Source organism: Carlito syrichta, unplaced genomic scaffold, assembly GCF_000164805.1.
Source record: "Carlito syrichta isolate Samal-C Ts95f unplaced genomic scaffold, Tarsius_syrichta-2.0.1 Scaffold123684, whole genome shotgun sequence".
NCBI classification, from domain to species: Eukaryota; Metazoa; Chordata; class Mammalia; order Primates; family Tarsiidae; genus Carlito; species Carlito syrichta.
In genome coordinates, this window is record NW_007067780.1 from 127,349 (window position 1) to 145,224 (window position 17,876).

The 17,876-nt window shown below is 37.5% G+C and overlaps 1 protein-coding gene across 1 annotated transcript in view; it reads left to right on the plus strand.

The window, feature by feature from the left end:
* Nucleotides 1-17,876, plus strand: part of RNF169 (ring finger protein 169) — a 69,847-nt gene that overhangs the window by 3,960 nt on the left and 48,011 nt on the right. Inside the window, exon 3 of the mRNA XM_021707738.1 lies at nucleotides 11,394-11,467. Within this exon, the coding sequence (XP_021563413.1) occupies nucleotides 11,394-11,467 (74 nt within the window). The remainder of the gene's footprint in view (nucleotides 1-11,393; nucleotides 11,468-17,876) is intronic.

A 17,876-nucleotide genomic window follows, 5' to 3' on the forward strand; every position in this document is an offset into this window, starting at 1 on the left:
CAGGCGGGTCTCGAACCCGTGGGCTCAGGCAATCCACTCACCTCAGCCTCCCAAAGGCGCGGGATTACAGGCTGAGCCACCGAGCCCGGCTTCTTTCACCTATTCTACTTGACAGTGATTATTCAAGATTAGTAGGTAGCATAAGTAGGTAAATTTGATCGACTGCTTTTTGTTTGTTTTTGGAGACAAGGGTCTTTCTGTTTTGCCCAGGTTGGGCTTGACTTGGCAATTCTCCCATCTTAGCCTCCTGAGTAGCTGAAACTACAGATGTACACTACCACACCTGGCTAAGCAGTTAAATTTGAGATTAATATGGATAATGGCCTCTTGTTTTCTGTGTACCTCTGCTTTATCGTATGTTTCATTGTAGAAGATGAACTTTGATTCATTGTCTTCCTTTTGTTGAGAACCTCTACCTCTTATTTTTTATGCAGCAGTTAGAGATTTAGTTTTGTAACTCTTTGACATTCTGTAGTTGTTTCACCCAAGTGTGTCTTTCTTTCCCTGTAAAACTGTAAATGTCTTTAGGAGTTGGATCATACATGCTCTGCTTTTTATTATATCTTTTTCTTGACTATCTCAAAGGAATGTTTTCTACTTTTTTCTTTTTCTTCACTGCTTATTCTTTCCTTAACCTCTTACTCTATGGTGACTGTTTATATCTTCAAATTGTCTGTTAGTAAGGACTTCCTTCTAGTCAAATTGATTTGATTGCTCTGCCATATGAATGGTATTGCTTGTTTTTTGTTTTTCTTTTTAAACAATGTTGACTTTTCATTGTTGCCTTCTTTTCTGATTTCTTATTTTCCCTTACCTAATTTGGAAACCCCTTAAATTTTATGTGTAGTCTTTTTCTTCTTTTTTAATTATTCCTTTGGAGGCCTTTTCTGGGTATATCTACTCTATCAGTTTTTGGTAACATTTCTAAGTGAAATCCCCAGCATCTGTAGTTATAACCCTTTTAGCTTAGTTCCAGTACTAAGACCCAAGTAGGATCTCTTCTTTAAGCTTCTTTATTTCTGTCCTTACTGTCATCATTTTAGTTATTTTAGCAACTACTTCATCTTCTGTTTTTCCAGTTTTAAAATTAAATTTGTTTATTACTTCATTCTTCTTCTCTCATTACTATTACCTATGTCTTCATTACATTAGCTCAATAACTGATTGCCCTGACTTCAACTCCATTTCATTCTTATTATCATTTTTAGATTAATCTTAGTGTTTCATTGCTCTTCTTCCATATCCTTTAGACTTAGGAATATATAATTAATTATTTTGTCCTTAGAATTATCCTCAGGCTCCAGTTCTATGCATTCAGGCCCTCTCATCAACTGCTTCCCTCTCATCTGTCTAGCATTACCTCCCATTGCTTTTCACCCTATCCCACACTGTCTGGCACAACATACTCATTTCTGCCTTTGTTCATGTAGTTTCCTTTGCCTGGAATGGCTTTCATTTCTTGACCAGTACTTTTTCTTGATACCTAATATAATTCATCCCTTCCAGGAAGACTTGCCTTTATTAAGTCAGCCCTTGTTGATTTTTTTCTTTCCTCAGACTTATATGCACATTTGCCTTATGGTATGCTTCATCTCATACTTTATAAAATGGTTTTGCTTGATTTTTGGTTTGTAATTTCATCATGAAAATCTTGTCTTCTCCACTGCTTATGAAGTATGTAGATTTTACTTCTAGCTACGATGGAGCAGATTGTAGCAGACAAAAACTCCTGCTGAGAATAGCTAGAAAAGCTTGATTAAAAGAAATCTATATGAAGGCATTGTAAGTTGCCAAGGCAGCCAGGGTTTTAGACATTTGTGGGTTCTTGGCACAAAGAGAGTGCATCTATTAAGAGGCAGAAAAATCAGCAGAGCTTTCTTGGTGAGACTGGGGCACAAAAATTGTGGTTCAGAACTTCCAAAGCAACCAGAACCTGAGAGGTCAAGATCCCAGAAAGAGGGGAGATGCATTCCTCCTCTCCCTGCCACCTGCCTTTTTTCCGGAGGCATTTGCTGATTATCTGTCAAGGCAAAAGACTAAAAAGTCTCTCAGAAAGCCACCGAAAAGCAAGGCAGACTTCAACAGTTCTTCAGTGTTGAGGAAAAAAGTTCATAATCTTTCAAGGAAGATAGGTCTAGTAAACACACCGGTCTCTCAGTCGAACCTTTGGAGGGCTAGGATTAAATGAGCTTTCCGAGCTTTACAAAGACTGCAACCAGCTTGGAGTCAGCTCATGTCCTGTTTGGATTGTGAGGTGATCTGTCCTCATTCTAACTGCTTATGAGAAACCATGGTAAGCCGGGCTCGGTGGCTCAGCCTGTAATCCTGTGCTTTGGGAGGCTGAGGTGAATGGATTGCCTGAGCCCGTGGGTTCGAGACCCACCTGGGCAACTTGGTGAGACTTTATCTCTACAATAAATCAAAAAATTAGCTGGGCATGGTAGCGCGTGCCTGTAGTTCCAGCTACTTGGAAGGCTGAGGTGGAGGGATCGCCAGAACCAAGCAGGTCGAGGCTGCAGTGGCTGGGAGCGTGCCACTGCACTCCAGTCTGGGCGACAGAGTGAGACTCCAATTCAAAAAAAAAAGAAGAAAAGAAACCATGGTGAATTCTCTGTAGGAATATAATATCACCTAGAGCCCTACAGTTTTTCATACACAATGAATAGCATTCTAACAAAAATTACAGGTGAGCTAAGAGGCCAGACCAGGAATAAAACCAGGCAGTATACAATTATATACATGGTGTTGTTCCAGTCATCTATTTGTTTAATCAGTCTCTATTTGAAGGTCATTTAGGTTCTTTCCAATCTTTAGTATTGTGAGTGATCTACAGTGAACATTCTTACATGTACATCTTTGTACACATATATCTTTAAGATAAATGATATCTTTGCTAACTTGTTTTTATTAAAGTTTTTGATCTTTGCCAATCTGATACGTAAAAGTGTTTTGTTTTTAAAGTTTTTATTTATTTTTCTATAATTTTAACTGCCTGCTACATCCTTTGTTCATTGTTACTTGTGACTGTGGAAAGTAAGAGTGTAGGGTAAGGGCATTTCAGGCAGAGGCATGGAGGCAAAAATAGCATGGTTTGGCCCAGAAACTATGTTATTGATGGAGTGCAATGTAGGCAGGGAACGAAGTGATATGAAGGTGAAGAGGTAGGCAGAGGCCATATCATATAGATGGCTTCTATCATACTGAAATAAAAATGGTATAGAGCCAACTCTTGTGATTACAGAAAATTACCTGTGTATGTCTAAATAAAAGACATTTGTTCTTAGTTTACCATTTTACAGCAGATATTAATATAACCACATATTTGTACAGTGTTAAATAATTCACCAAACATTTAAGCTTATAAACTTTTGAATTCATTTTTTATTACTCTATAGTTCTGAGATATTATTGTTGTGTTAGTACCAAGTTCTCAGATATTGTATTATTACCAAGTTACAGATGAGGCAATTCAAGTGCAAAGAGATTCTTTTATTTGTCCAAGGACAAATAGTAAGTAGGAATATTCAAATTAGGGTCTAGGTCTTGAGACTCAGTAAATTCAAAGTTGTTATTCATTCTGATGTACTTAAGAAATTGAACCTCAATTTCAGCTCTTACGGACACCAGTGAGTCTGGAAAGTAGTTCACAGGAGTAGACTGAATAAAATACATTTTTCAATTAAAAAAAAAAAGAAATTGAACCTACAGAGGTAAAAATTCAAGCATAGTTGAGTACAAAGGAATGATTACCTTTGGACTGCACAGTTATTAGGATAGCATCTTTCCAATACAGTTAAGTGAGCTTCTGTTTCTAATTTTGTATTGAATGTGGATGCTTTGACAGTGATACTTCATTCTTGACGGTTTGATGCAATAAACAAAATGCCTGTCTTGTAGTTTGTTTTGTTTGTTTGCCTCTATTAATAACCAGTCATCTAACCCAGAGAAAATCCTTTTCTAGGCAGGATCTTCAGGAAACTATAGTTCCTACAGTTCATATTAGACCGAGTGCAATACTCAGCTTAGGTTACTGCCCACAGGTGCGTGTCATTCTTAAGGCATCATATCCTTAGAGAGTTTCTCTTCCTGTTTAGCATAGTAGTAGTCACAGGATAGGCTTTCAGAAAGTACTTCAACCACTGGATTCATTTATGAATGCTAAGAAATTCAATGTCTAAATGGCACCTGATGTAGTTTCCAACATTTCTTTTTTGTGAGGTAAAGAAAGAATGAGTGGCTGTTTCTGTGCTACTGATGGAGGGATTGGCAGATTTGTGACTAACTCTTCTGGACTGAGGAAGATGATGTTGCCTTTTCTGGTTCTGACTTGACATCTTGTTACTCTGCTTTTGTGTGGTGGCATTGCTGCATTTCAACCACAGTTTCCTCTTTTGGGGTAGAGGAAGCTGACTCATGACACCAGGAAGGCAAGAGAAGTAAAGAGAAAATTAAGACAAAGTCCCACATCAGCAGACAAAACTGTTTTATTGTACCTGATCTTTCTTTATTAAAAATCAGAGAACTTGAAAGGTTAATAATAACTATTTTAGTGTAGTTAATAATGTTGAATGCATACATGTTCTCCATTTTGACTTTGTGAAACATTGTGAGAGACTTTGATTTAAGGGGAGATTCTAGCCTGGCGTGGTGGCTCATGCCTATAATTCCAGCACTTTGGGAGGCTGAGGCGAGAGGATTGCCTGACCCTAGCATTCGAGACCAGGCTGGGCAAGTAAACGAGATCTTGTCTCTACAATAAATCAAAAAATTAGCTGGTCGTGGTAGTGCGTGCCTGTAGTTCCAGCTATTTGGAAGGCGGAGGCAGAAGGATTGTCTGAGACCAGCAGGTCGAGGCTGCAGTAGTCATGAGTGTGCCACTGCACTCCAGCCTGGGTGACAGTGAAACTGACTCAAAGAAAAAGAAAAGGTTGGGGGGAGATTTTTATTTATCTGGCCTTTTGGGGGTCAATTTCTTGTAATAGTCAAGATGGATTGAAACACGTATTTCGTATGACTTCAAAGAAATTGTTTTGTAAGTACTCTTATGTAAACTATTTTAAAGTATTCTTATGTAAATTTAAAAGCCTAATAGCATTTTACCCATAGTATTCAACTTCAGTGAAATTTTATAGAATTTAGGGAAACATAGTGAGTAGGAAATAAAAGTAAAAAGTATTTTTACTAAATCATGAACTTTAGAAGTTACCTGATGTGTTGCCTTCATTTCTCAGGTAGAAACTGAGATCTAAAGAGATTTTAAGTTCACAATATGTGTTGTGTGTGTGTTGGGAGGACCCCCAAGACCACTCACAGGTTGAATAGGTGTATTCACTAGGGGGACATAAAGGACTCAGCACATAGTTGTATTTATGTTATGATATATTACAGTGGAAGGATACAGAGCAAAATCAGCAGAAGGAGAAGGCATGTGGGACAGAATCTGGAGGAAACTAGGTACAGGCTTCCAGAATCCTTTCTCAGTGGAGACATATACAATGTGCTTCATTCCTCCAGCAAGAGTTGTGTCAGCATGTGTGAAGTGTTCTCAGCCATAGAAACTCATTAGAGGCTTAGTGCCTAGGGTTTTTATTAGGAGCTGATCACATAGGCATCCTCTGCCTAGCATGTGCCAAAATTTCCAACTACCAGCAGGGAAGCAGATGCTTAACATAAATTATCTTGTTGTTATAAACAGTTTAGGTATAGTGAATCATTCTTATCAGTTAGGGAGGGTGGGAACCCTCCTAAATCCAGGTTCCTAGATACCAGCTAAGGACCAACCTTGTAAGCAGGCCTTTTTAAGGAAAGATGGGCTTGTCAGCAATTTTTCTGTAGTGTGTTTGTGTATACAAGTGTGCACGTGCACACACACATTTAACATATAGTATGCTCTCATTTAAAAATGTTAGCTGTTTTTATTTATTATGGGGATTCTTCACTGATTACTACTACTACTACTACTACTACTGCTACTACTACTACTACGACTACAACTACTACTACTTCTTTTAATTGTGGTCTTGTGCATTCTGTGCAGTGAGATGAGGAGACCTAGCCAAAGAGAAGTTCTAACATTTCTAAATACTTTAACTTGTCAGAGCAGATAACTGAACCTAATGTTAGACTCTTTTGGCAAGCCCACAGGAAAAAAAAGGGATTTTTTTTCCTTCTTGGCCTTTCTAGAGGGCACTGCCAAAATAGGAAATAGGATTAAATGCTTAAGTTAATACCACATTGGAACAATTCACAACTTTTTTTCCTTAACTGTTTTAATATTCAAGAAGTACTTATTCTCTGTGTAGTTTTTGAGTTCTGGGGTCATTTATGTAGCACAGTCCTATTGGGGTAAAAAAATGATCGTGACTATTTAGCATTTTGTATTCTTAACACATTAAACATTGTTAATCCAAGACTAAACTGATTTATATCAGTACAAATTTTGGTGAATATAAATTGGTACCCTACCTCTGTCCCTACCCTTTACCTTTTGCTCTCAAATAAGTGAGAAGCATAGTAAGATTTTAGTCAGTATGCTGAGTTTCTACTTGGTTTTCTTATGAATTTTGAGATTTCTTAATATCCAAAAGTGAATTTAAGTTTTTACATAATATATGTATTAAAGCAGTTGGATCATTATCTTTGTTATAAGTTATACTTGAGAATGAATATAACCAAATCACAATTTAAAGAGTGTTATCCCACCCATACTAGAGACTATTTTATACTTCATAGATTCTGCTACATGTTACTCTACTGGCTGAAATAGTTTACAAAGTGTATTCACTCTTATTATACTCATTTGATCCTCATAATAGCCTGTCATAATAGATATTCTGATTTTACAGAAGAGGAAGTTGAGACTGACTTATCTGAGGCTCTGAAGCTTCTAAGTTGGGGATTGAACTTTTGAGGATGTTAAGCTCTTGAGACGTTTTGTACTAAATATCAGCAAGAATTATTTTAGAGAAATCAAATTCTCTATTAGTAAGTGAAAATTATCATTCTTACCAGGCTATCACTAATATATGTTTGGTTTCTTGTTTTGGATAGTAGACTTGCTTATAAGCCTGAATAAGATTATACTTCTTATGTTGCTTCTCAAGTAAAAATAAAGGCTTATAAGTGTTTGAAAGTAGATCTGAGAAGAATCTTATGCATTGTACCAGAAGAAACTATGATGGAATTTGTTATTGTATCTTGGCCTTAGGGATGTCTTTCCAAATATGATACAAAATTCAGGAGCCATAAAAGAAAATTTTGCTTAATGTAATTATACAGAAATAACCACTATAAGCAAAGTCAGCATAAATGATAAATTGGGAAAAGTGTTGCTATTCATGTGACATAAGGCTAATTTTTCTTATGTAGAGAGAACTTAAAAAAATCAAGAAGAGTTATTAGAAGGAGAAATAAAGGAATGCACCACATTTCTTATCAAAGGAAATGCAAGTCACTCTTAAAATACTCAATTTCACTCATAAGATACAGAATTTCATCTGTTAGACTGGTGGAGCTAAAAAATTTCAACATTTGTTGTGGGTTTTTGTGTGTTTTTTTGTTTTTGTTTTTTTGGGTTGGAGTCTCACTCGGTCGCCCAGACTGGAGTGCAGTGGCCGCTCCGGGCCACCGCAGCCTCCCCTGCTGGGCTCCGGCGATCCTTCCGCCTCAGCCTTCCAAGTAGCTGGAATTAGGCGTGCGCTACCACGCCCGGCTGATTTTTGTTGTGTTGATAGGCGTGAAGAGCCCTGTGCTGTGGCACCCGCCTGTGTCCCAAACTCCTCAGGAGGCTGAAGCTGGAAGATCGCTTAAACCCAGGAGTTCGAGGTCACAGTGTGCTATAATCATGCCTATGAATAGCCACTGCACTCCAACCAGGGAAATGTAGCGAGACCTCGTCTCTAAAAAAAGGAAAAAAAAATTTCTGCCAAAATGGCACCATCATGCATTGCTGGTGGGTTTTGTATTATCTGTCAAAAAGTACATATTCTTTGATTCAGCAATTCTGATTCCAGTAATTTATCCTATGGGTATACTTGCAGGTATGCAAAATGATATAGATGCGATATATTCATTACACCATTGTTTTAATAGTTGCCGGAGACATAAACTTACCTATATTTAGATCTCTTTTCTCTCTTTTTTTCTAAATCAGTTTTACTAGAGACTGGTTTATTCGTTATTTCAAAATTGAATCAGCCAGGGTTGTTAGTTGCAAGCAGTAGAAGTCTACTCTGGCAAATTTGATCAGAAAAGGAATTTATTGAGAAATAATATTGGGTAACCCAGAATCACTAGTCAGGTAGTTAGAAAGCTAGGCTTGGAAAATGGTAGCTAGATCAAAGAGCAAAGTCTACATAATGTAAATTCTTTGAAATTTTCTGAAATACCTTTGTGACCTAGTGTAGAATCAAATTTTTTTTTTTGAGTTGGAGTCTCACTCTGTCACCCAGACTGGAGTGCAGTGGCTCGTTCCCGGCCACTGCAGCCTCGATCTGCTGGGCTCCGGCGATCTTTCCGCCTCAGCCTTCCAAGTAGCTGGAACTACAGGCGCGCGCTACCGTGCCCAGCTAATTTTTAATTTATTGTAGAGATGAGGTCTCACCAAGTTGCCCAGGCGGGTCTCAAACCTGCGGGCTCAGACAATCCACTCACCTCAGCATCCCGAAGTGCTGGGATTACAGACTGAGCCACTGAGCCCAGCTAATATTTTTAATTGCTCCTTGTTTGCTTTAAGGAATATTGAGTGTGTGTGTGTGTGTGTGTGTGTGTGTGTGTGTGTGTGTGTGTGTATATATATGTATATTCAAGTTTGTTAATTTTGTTGTTCAATTTTTCTATATTTTTACTATCTTTTGGTTTGCCTGATCTGTTTTTAATTGTGGCATGTTAAAATTTCTTAGTGTAATTTTGTATTAATTTTTCCTTATAATCTTACTAGTTTTTGCTGTGTTGTATGTTTGTGCAATTTTATAATTGTTGTATTTTCTTAATGAGTTGCCTTTTTTTGAGATAGTAAGGAAGACTATCAAGGGGGGGACTATAACAGTGGGGTTTGTAGTAGGGAAGAGACATTGGGCTCATCTCTGGATGGGTTACCTTTTTAACCATTATGTAATTTCCTTCTTTATTCCTGTTAAAGCTCTTCTCCCTGCTTTGCCATGCACTAGCTCTTTGGCCTTTAGTCAAGTCATTTAACCCCTCGGTTTCCTTATTGTAAAGAGGGCATAAAACCTACCTTTAAGGTTTCTGTGAAATTCATTGAGAAACTATACAGGGTATCTTACATGTAACAGGTTTTCATAGATTTAAATGGATTCAAAGTACTTTTTTTTCCTTAAGAATTCTGCTTTCTCCTTCCTTCCTCTTCTCTTTTAAAGTATCTAATTTTAAATACTATTTGCCTATATTGGAAATGTGCTTAAGGGACTAAAATAGTCATCAGGACATTTTTTTTTTTTTAAGTGAGTGAAGGTGATGAAATGTTTACCTTCCATACCCAGGGTCTAACAATTCTGTAGTGGTTAGTAGAGGTTTATGTTACTATTTTTATATTTTAATTAAGTCCAATGTTTCTAAGTATCTAAGTGTCTTCTACATTCTTCAGTATATTAAATAGAGTCTTTCTAAGATAGTTGACTTCTCTGTAAGAGAGATGCAGAAAAAAATTAAATAGTTGAGAGAGTGAAAAAAGGACTAAAGACAACTCTTTTGGAGCCACTTTTCTAGGACAGATATTTATTAATTTCAATGGAATGTAGAATTATTAGTAAGTTAAAAGAGTTGTTAGTATGTGTTAAAATTAATATGACATTTAGACTACTAAATATATACATAGAGGGTATAAAGAAGTGCCATGTACATTTAAGGAGGCACAAGTATGTACTTTCAACCACCTTTTTTTTTGAGTTAGGTCTCACTCTGTCACCCAGGCTAGAGTGCAGTGGCATAATCATGGTGATCACAGCTCAGGGCAGTCTCAACCTCTGGGGGTCAAATGATCCTTCCACCTTAGCCTCCTGAGTAGCTGGGACTACAGGCACCTGCCACCAGACCTGGCTAGTTTTTTTTTTTTTTTTTTTTTTTAATAACGATAAGGTTGCCCAGGCTGGTCTCCAACTCTGAGCTCAAGCAGTCTGCTGGAGGGACTAAAATAGTCATCAGGAAATTTTTTTTTTAAGTGAGTGAAGGTGATGAAATGTTTACCTTCCATACCCAGGGTCTAACAATTCTGTAGTGGTTCTCAGCCTCCCAAAGAGCTGGGATTACAGACGTGAGTCAGCACACTGGCTTCAGCCACCTTTTTGATATTATTTAAGACTTATCTTTTATTCTTGTTCATTGATTTTTGTCATCTATTATATAATCAACATGTATTTTTTGTCTCCTATGGGCCTGATGTCTCAGATTTAAAAATATAAATTAGCTGGGCATGGTGGCATGCCTGTAGTCACAGCTACTTAGAAGGCTGAGGTGGAAGGATGGCCTGAGTCCAGCAGGTCAAGGTCACAGTGACCATGGTAGTGCCACTGCACTCCAGCCTGGGTGACAGTGAGACTCCAACTCAAAAAATAAAAATAAAAGAGGGAGAGAGAGAAAAAGGGAGAAGACAGAATTTCATCTGAGAAAACAGCATAAAAGGTTTAAAATACTGTATGGATATATATATATATATATATAGTGACTAGACAAGGGCTGAGAGATACAATGCTTTAGAAAAATAAAGTTATGATCAGTCTCTGAAAAACTTTGAATGACGTGTTGAAAAGTTTTGACTTTATTGTATAGACTGATCATAATCACTGAAGCCTTTGAAGATAAAAAAATCAGGTCATATACTGAAAAGTATTCAAGATTGTATACAAGTTATATTTAGGAATATGCTTTAGCAGTGTTGAGAAAGAAATAGAAAAATACCAAATTATGAATAAACTTTAGCTCATTTAAAATGTGAGTTGGTAACACTGAACTTAGAACTTTAAATACAGCTTTTCTTTGAGGTCTTTTAACATGTAACTTTATCAGCAATGAGTTCCTTCTAGATTACCCTATATAAAATAACCTTTTTCTTTTATCCTACATTTATTTTCCTCCATAGCACTTAGTGCCATTACTCATAGTAATATACATACTTGTTTGTTTATTGTCTTTTTTCCTCTATAAGATTATAAGCTCCATGTGAACAAGGACTTTGTTCAATGCGTCTCCCCAGTGTTTAGAATGGTGCCTGATTTATAGCCCTTAATAAATATTTGTTAAATGAATGAATGAATAGTAAATTAAGATGACCACATTTTAAAAATGTGATTTACAATGTGGGGACAGTAGTAGGACAAGGTCTTGGTTCCTTCCTAGAAAGTCCTGTTAAGAAGTATTTTCTTTTCCTTTTCCTCCAGACTTTATATTCAGAGCACCAATCAAATTAAGCAAGCCTGGGGAACTTCGTGAAGAATATGAAAGCCTGAGAAAGGTATAGTATATGTAATATCATGACATTCTTTTCTTAAATTGGAATAATGACACTAAGAATGCATGATGTGAGTTTTGATTTACTAGGTTTTTAAAAGGTTACAATGCAGATCCTTTCTTCACACTACCTTATACCAGCCTAGTTAGATTCAGGACTAAAATGGAAGTGGGATAAAACCTAACCCAAGATCCCCTTTTTAGTTATCCTTTCAAAGATTGAAAATGTAGCTCATAGAGATAATCACACACCTTCTACCACCAATAACTGGCCACCAAGAGGGGTATTCTTGGTACTTTTTTCAGATGTCCTTGCTAACAACTGTTTGTAATATTTTTTCTTATCTTGCAAACTTCTTCTAATTATATGTGCCATGGTATTGTTGCTTTCACTGTGTTTAGCACTCCAGAAGAAATGTAACATAAGTCAGTGAGGGGATAGTGAAGTAATTTTCTAGTTAGAAAACGTTTACCATTGGGAGAACTTTTATCTGTGTCCATATCGTCTTATTTTTGACATTTTCAAACTAATTGTCTGGGAATCACCTACAACATTAAGACTTCAGAAAGGCTGGTAACGAGTTGCTGGCTTTGTGTCATTCTTTCCCAGCCCTCTCCCTGCACCACTGTCCCTCACCTAGCTTTATAATTGATTAGTCATTCTACATGTGGATATTTAATATACAGGTAAGTAATCCACTTAATCTGAATCAGGCAATCATAAAACAGAGAGGAGACAGTAACACTATTATGGTATTTTACACTGAATGAAAAAATCAGTATTTAACAAAATAATGTTAAAGAAAAAAGATAATAGGAAACTATGCTTAATTACTGTATATTCTTTAATCTTCCCCTTTAAATGAGTGTCAGATGTTGATGTGTATCTTGCTCCTTTTATATTGGCATTGTGAGGTTTTACTTCTTTTTAAATCACTTACAAAGTTTTTCTTCTATATAGAAATTTTTTTCCTTTTTTTTTTTTTTGAGTTGGAGTCTCACTCTGTTGCCCAGGCTGGAGTGCAGTAGCATGCTCATGGTCACCCCAGCATCAACATGTTGGGCACAGGCGATCCTTCTGCCTCAGCCTTCTAAGTAGCTAGAACTATAGGCATGCGCTACCACACCCTGCTCATTTTTTAATTTATTGTGGAGATGAGGTCTCATGAAGTTGCCCAGGCTATTCTCAAACCTGTGGGCTCAGGCAATCCCCTCACTTTGGCTTCCCAAAGTGCTGCGATTACAGGCTTGAGCCACTGCACCTGGCCTAGAAATTATTTTCAGAGACCACATTAAAAGAGCATCAGGTTCAATTTTCAGAATATTCAGATACAGTATTTACTTCTAATATGCCTTTTTAGAAACAGAAAGTATGGAAGCCTTAAAGCTATCAGTTTGAAGGTAATCATAGAGAAAACAAGGAGTTGGAGGTAGAAAAAAAGGTAAAGTAAGAGTAGATGGTTCAGCTTGTAATTCCGCGCTTTGGCAGACTGAGGTGAGTGGATTGCCTGAGCCTGCGGGTTCGAGACTCGCCTGGGCAACTTGGCGAGACCGCATCTCTACAATAAATCAAAAAATTAGCTGGGCATGGTAGGTGCACCTGTAGTTCCAGCTACTTGGAAGGCTGAGGCGGAAGGATCACTGGAGCCCAGCAGGCCGAGGCTGTGGTGGCCAGGAGCGTGCCACTGCACTCCAGTCTAGGCGACAGAGTGAGACTCCAACTCAAAAAAAAAAAGAATAGATGTTTCTATAAGTCTTGGGAGAGAATGAAACCTTGAGGAACGATCTTTGTGTTCCTGTTAGAGGAAAGGTACAGGGCAGTGGTTTTAAAAGGGGCTGATGGCATAATGTTATTGAGTGAAGCAAGGGCAATTTCATCCCACATAAACTGGATTGGGTTTGAGAAACACTCGCCTATGTCATTTGGGTTAACTTAAGTTAGCTACAGGTCCCCCTCCTCAAGTACCTAAGTTATCCTGCATCCATTGTACAGCCTGGAACATGGAAATCCAAGCCATAAATTAAAAAGGCATCGATATGGCATATATATATGATATAATACCATTCAGCAATAGAAGGAATTGAATCACTAATACATGCGCCACATGGATAAACCTCAAAAAGATACTAAGTGGAAAAAAAATCCAGATATAAGAGACCATATATCGTAATTACATTTATAGAAAATGTTGAGAATAGATAAATGTATAGTGACAGTAGATCAGTGGTTGATTGGAGCAGGGGAGAGAAGCGGGATTAACAGTAAATGAGCATGAAGGATTTCACTGAAGTGATGAAGATTTCTAAAACTCATTTATGGTGTGTTCCATAACTTTGTAAATTTACTACAAATCTCTGAATTATGTACTTGAAATGGATGAATTATATATAAAATATGCATCAATAAAATTATAAAAAAATTAAAAGGCACTAAACATTTGGATGAAGAACTAAATAGAGAAAAGTTCTCTTAGAATGCATATTTTCTGAAGTAGTAAATTTGTAATTATCTGAATGAATCCCTAGGGGAGGAAGATCTTTAAAAGTTTCTACTGAGCAAGGAATGGTAAGTAGATATTAATTCTACACAACTTGTTACTACTAACTTGATGTGTAGCATACTACTAATATACTTTTTATTTTAGTATACTTATTACTTTAAGTGACAGTAAAAACCTTCATAAGGGCTGTAAAAGGTTAATAAGAAATTTTACTTCCCTAATTCCAGTTTTGTTAAAGGTGTTATTTTATTTAGTAATGATAGATTCTGCTACCTGTGAGAGATTTAGGAATAAACCAGGCTGGGGTAGGAATAAACCAGGCTGGGGGACTATGGAATGGAAGTGATTTCCTTTAGGTGCTGAGCCAGGCTCTGAGGGCCTACTAAGGACAGGGAGGTATGTTTGGAATGACTTCTAGTAAAGACCTTTGAGTTAATATACTTACTGAAGCCACTATGAGTTTCTAAATGTTATGATTCTATGAGTAGGTTTGTGTTTCTAAATATGTTTAGATTTTTTTTCTTCCTGCCATATGTTGTAGTTAATTTTGTCTTTTAACATAAGAAAAATAATACAGAAATATGCAGAGCAAAGTGTGAAAGTTTTTCTTTACTTTGCTTCCCACTCTTTCCCAGAGGTACCTAATATCAATAGTGTCTATGTTATACCTCTTATGTACTTACGTATACATGAACACATATAATTTGGTCTTTTTCAGTATAAATGAGGTCATGATGTATATTCATTGATTAATCAGATATTTATAGTGCTCCTATTATGTCCCAGGTACTGGAGATGCAGTGCTGAAGAAGGCTCTCAAAGTCCTTGACCTTAGAGAGATTCTTTTTGGGTCAGGGAAGGTCTGTCAGAGACCTGAAAGAAGTGAGGGTACAAGTATGAGGAAACAGCATTCCCAGCAAAGGGAGCAGCAAATGCAAAGGTCCTGAGACAGAAGCAAGTTTGGCTTGTTCAAGGAACAGGAAGGTCAGTGTGGCTGGAGCTGAGTATGCAAGTGGTGGTGGAAAAGGGTATGGGGGTTTGGTAGAAGATTAACTGGGAGATACAGAAAGGCCAGCTTAAAGAAGACCTAGTTGACCTGGTAAAGAGCCTACATTTATTTTAGGGATGATAGAAAACCAGTAATATAATCTGACTTATACTTTTCAAAGGTCTCTGGTTGCTGGTGGGGAATAAATTATTATAGGCCTAGGAGTTAGGAATTGAACTTATTGTGAATTGTAGAGACCCCCAAATAGTGATTCAAACAAATTAGGCATTTGAGATTCCTGTTAAATGAGTAGATTTTAGCTGTTCTTGCCATAAAACAAATGAACCAAAAAAAAATAGATAATTGTGAGGTGATGGAAATGTTAACTTGCTTCCTTATAGTAACCATTGTACGATTTGTATGTAACCTACAACATCATGTTGTATACCTTAAATATATACCATAAAATCTATTTGAAAAGGAAGGTGGGCACAGTGGCTTAGACCTGTTATCCCAGTGCTTTGGGAGGCTGAGGTGGGAAGATTACTTGAAGCCAGGAGTTTGAGGCTGCAGTAAGCTGTGATCATGCAGCTGTACTCCAGGTGACAGAGAGACCCTGTCTCTAAAAAGAAAAAGGAAAAAAAAATCACAAAAACAAAATGAAGTTTCATTTTTCTCCGTTAGCAGAAGAACTGGAGGTAGGAAGTCTAGGGCTGATATGGTAGCTCTGTGACATCAGAGGTTCAGGCTCCTTTTTTTCCCCCCTCATTTAGACATCTTCAGGCATGCCTGTCTCTTGTGGTGTGATGGCTGATCTTTCTCTAGAATAATATCCAGGCAGAAGGGCATTTGCCAGCTGAATTTTGGGTCCTTTTAAAGAGCTTTCACCACTCCACCCCCCCACCCCGACTTCACTATTTTATATTTTATAGTCCAATGTTACAGACTCCCTCTAGCTATGAGGGAGACTGGGAAGCATGGTGTTTTAGCTAGGTACATTAATTTCCTGAGTAAAATCAGGGTTCTCTTAGTAAGGAGGGAGCCAGAGAACCGAGTAACAGATATAGACGATAAGTTACTGAAGTGACTGATATTTATATAGAGCAGTCATTAACTTTTGTGAAGGGATATTTTAAAGGTAAGTAAAGTTTTAGGACCTAATTATCTTTGAAATTATATTTTTAAAATCCCTTTTATAGCCAGGCTCGGTGGCTCAGCCTGTAATCCCACGCCTTTGGGAAGCCTGAGCCTGCAAGTTCAAGACCCGCCTGGGCAGGCGAGACTTCATCTCTACAATAAATAAAAAAAAAAAATTAGCCGGGTGTGGTAGCGTGCGCCTGTAATTCCAGCTACTTGGAAGGCTGAGGCGGAAGGATCGCCAGAGCCCAGCAGGTCGAGGCTGCGGTGACCGGGAGCAGCCAGACTCCGGTCCAGGTGACAGAGTGAGACTCCAACTCAAAACAACAACAACAACAACAACAACAACCCCTTTTATTATCTTTCTACCTTGAACTGTAAAATATAAAGTACTTTATTGAAATGAACATTTTAAAGAAGAGAGAGAAAATCCAAATTAATACACTCAGAAATGAAAAAGGGGACATTATAACTGACACAAAAGAAATACAAAGATTATGAGATATTACTATAAACATCTGTGTGCGTGCAAATTAAAAAATTTAGAGGAAATGAATAAATTCCTAGAATCACACAATCTCCCAGGATTGAAACAAGAAGACATTGAAATCCTGAACAGACCAATAATGAGCCACAAAATTAAATCAGTAATAAAAAACTTGTCCACCAGAAAACGTCAGGGATTTGATGGCTTCACAGCTGAATTCTACCAGGTGTCAAGAAAGAACTGGTATCAAAAATACTAAAATTATTTCAAACCACTTGAAAAGGAAGTACTCCTCTCTAACTAAGTACAGGAAAGCTGACATCATCCAGATACCAAAAAATGGCAAAGACACAACTAAGAAAGATGCAGACCAGTTTCTCTGATCAACACAGATGCAAAAATTCTCAACAAAATCCTAGCAAACCACATCCAGTACTACATTAAAGAAAATATATTCATCTTGATCAAGTGGGATTTATTCCTGGGATGCAAAGTTGGTTCAACATATGCAAATCAATAAGCATAATCACCATATAAACAGAAGTAAAAACAAGGGCCACATGATTATCTCAATAGACTCAGAAAAAGCATTTGATAAAATCCAACATTCCTTCATGACAAAAACCCTAGACCACCTAGGCACTAAGAAACATTCCTCAAAATAATTAGAGCCATCTATGATAAACCCATAACCAACATCATACTTAATTGGCAGAAGTTGGAAGCATTCCCCTTAAGAACTGGAACAAGGCTGGGTGCAGTTGCTCACACCTGTAATCCTAGGACCGTGGGAGGTCAAGGCAAGAGAATAACTTTAGTCAGGAGTTCAAGACCAGCCTAAGCAACATAGCAAGACCTCATCTCTATGAACAATCAAAAAATTAGTGGGATATGGTGGTGTACACCTTTAGTCCCAGCTACTCGGGTGAAGCAGAAGGATTGCCTGAGCCCAGTCAGTTGCAGCTACAGTGAGCCATGATTATGCCACTGCACTCCAGTCTGGGTGACAAAGTGAGACCCTAACTAAAAAAACAAAACAAACAAACAAACAAACATAAAAACCAAAAAAACTCAACAAGACAAGGATGCTTACTCTCACCACTCCTATTCTGCATAGTAGCATAGTACTTGAAACTCTAGCCAGAGCAATCAGTCAAGAGAATGAAATAAAAAGTATCTAAATAGGTAAGGAGGAAGTTAAATTATCTCTCTGCAGATTGCATGTTCTATATCTAGAAAACCCTAAAGATTTCACCAAAAGACTCTTAGTACTCCTAAGTGACTTCAGGAAAGTTTCAGG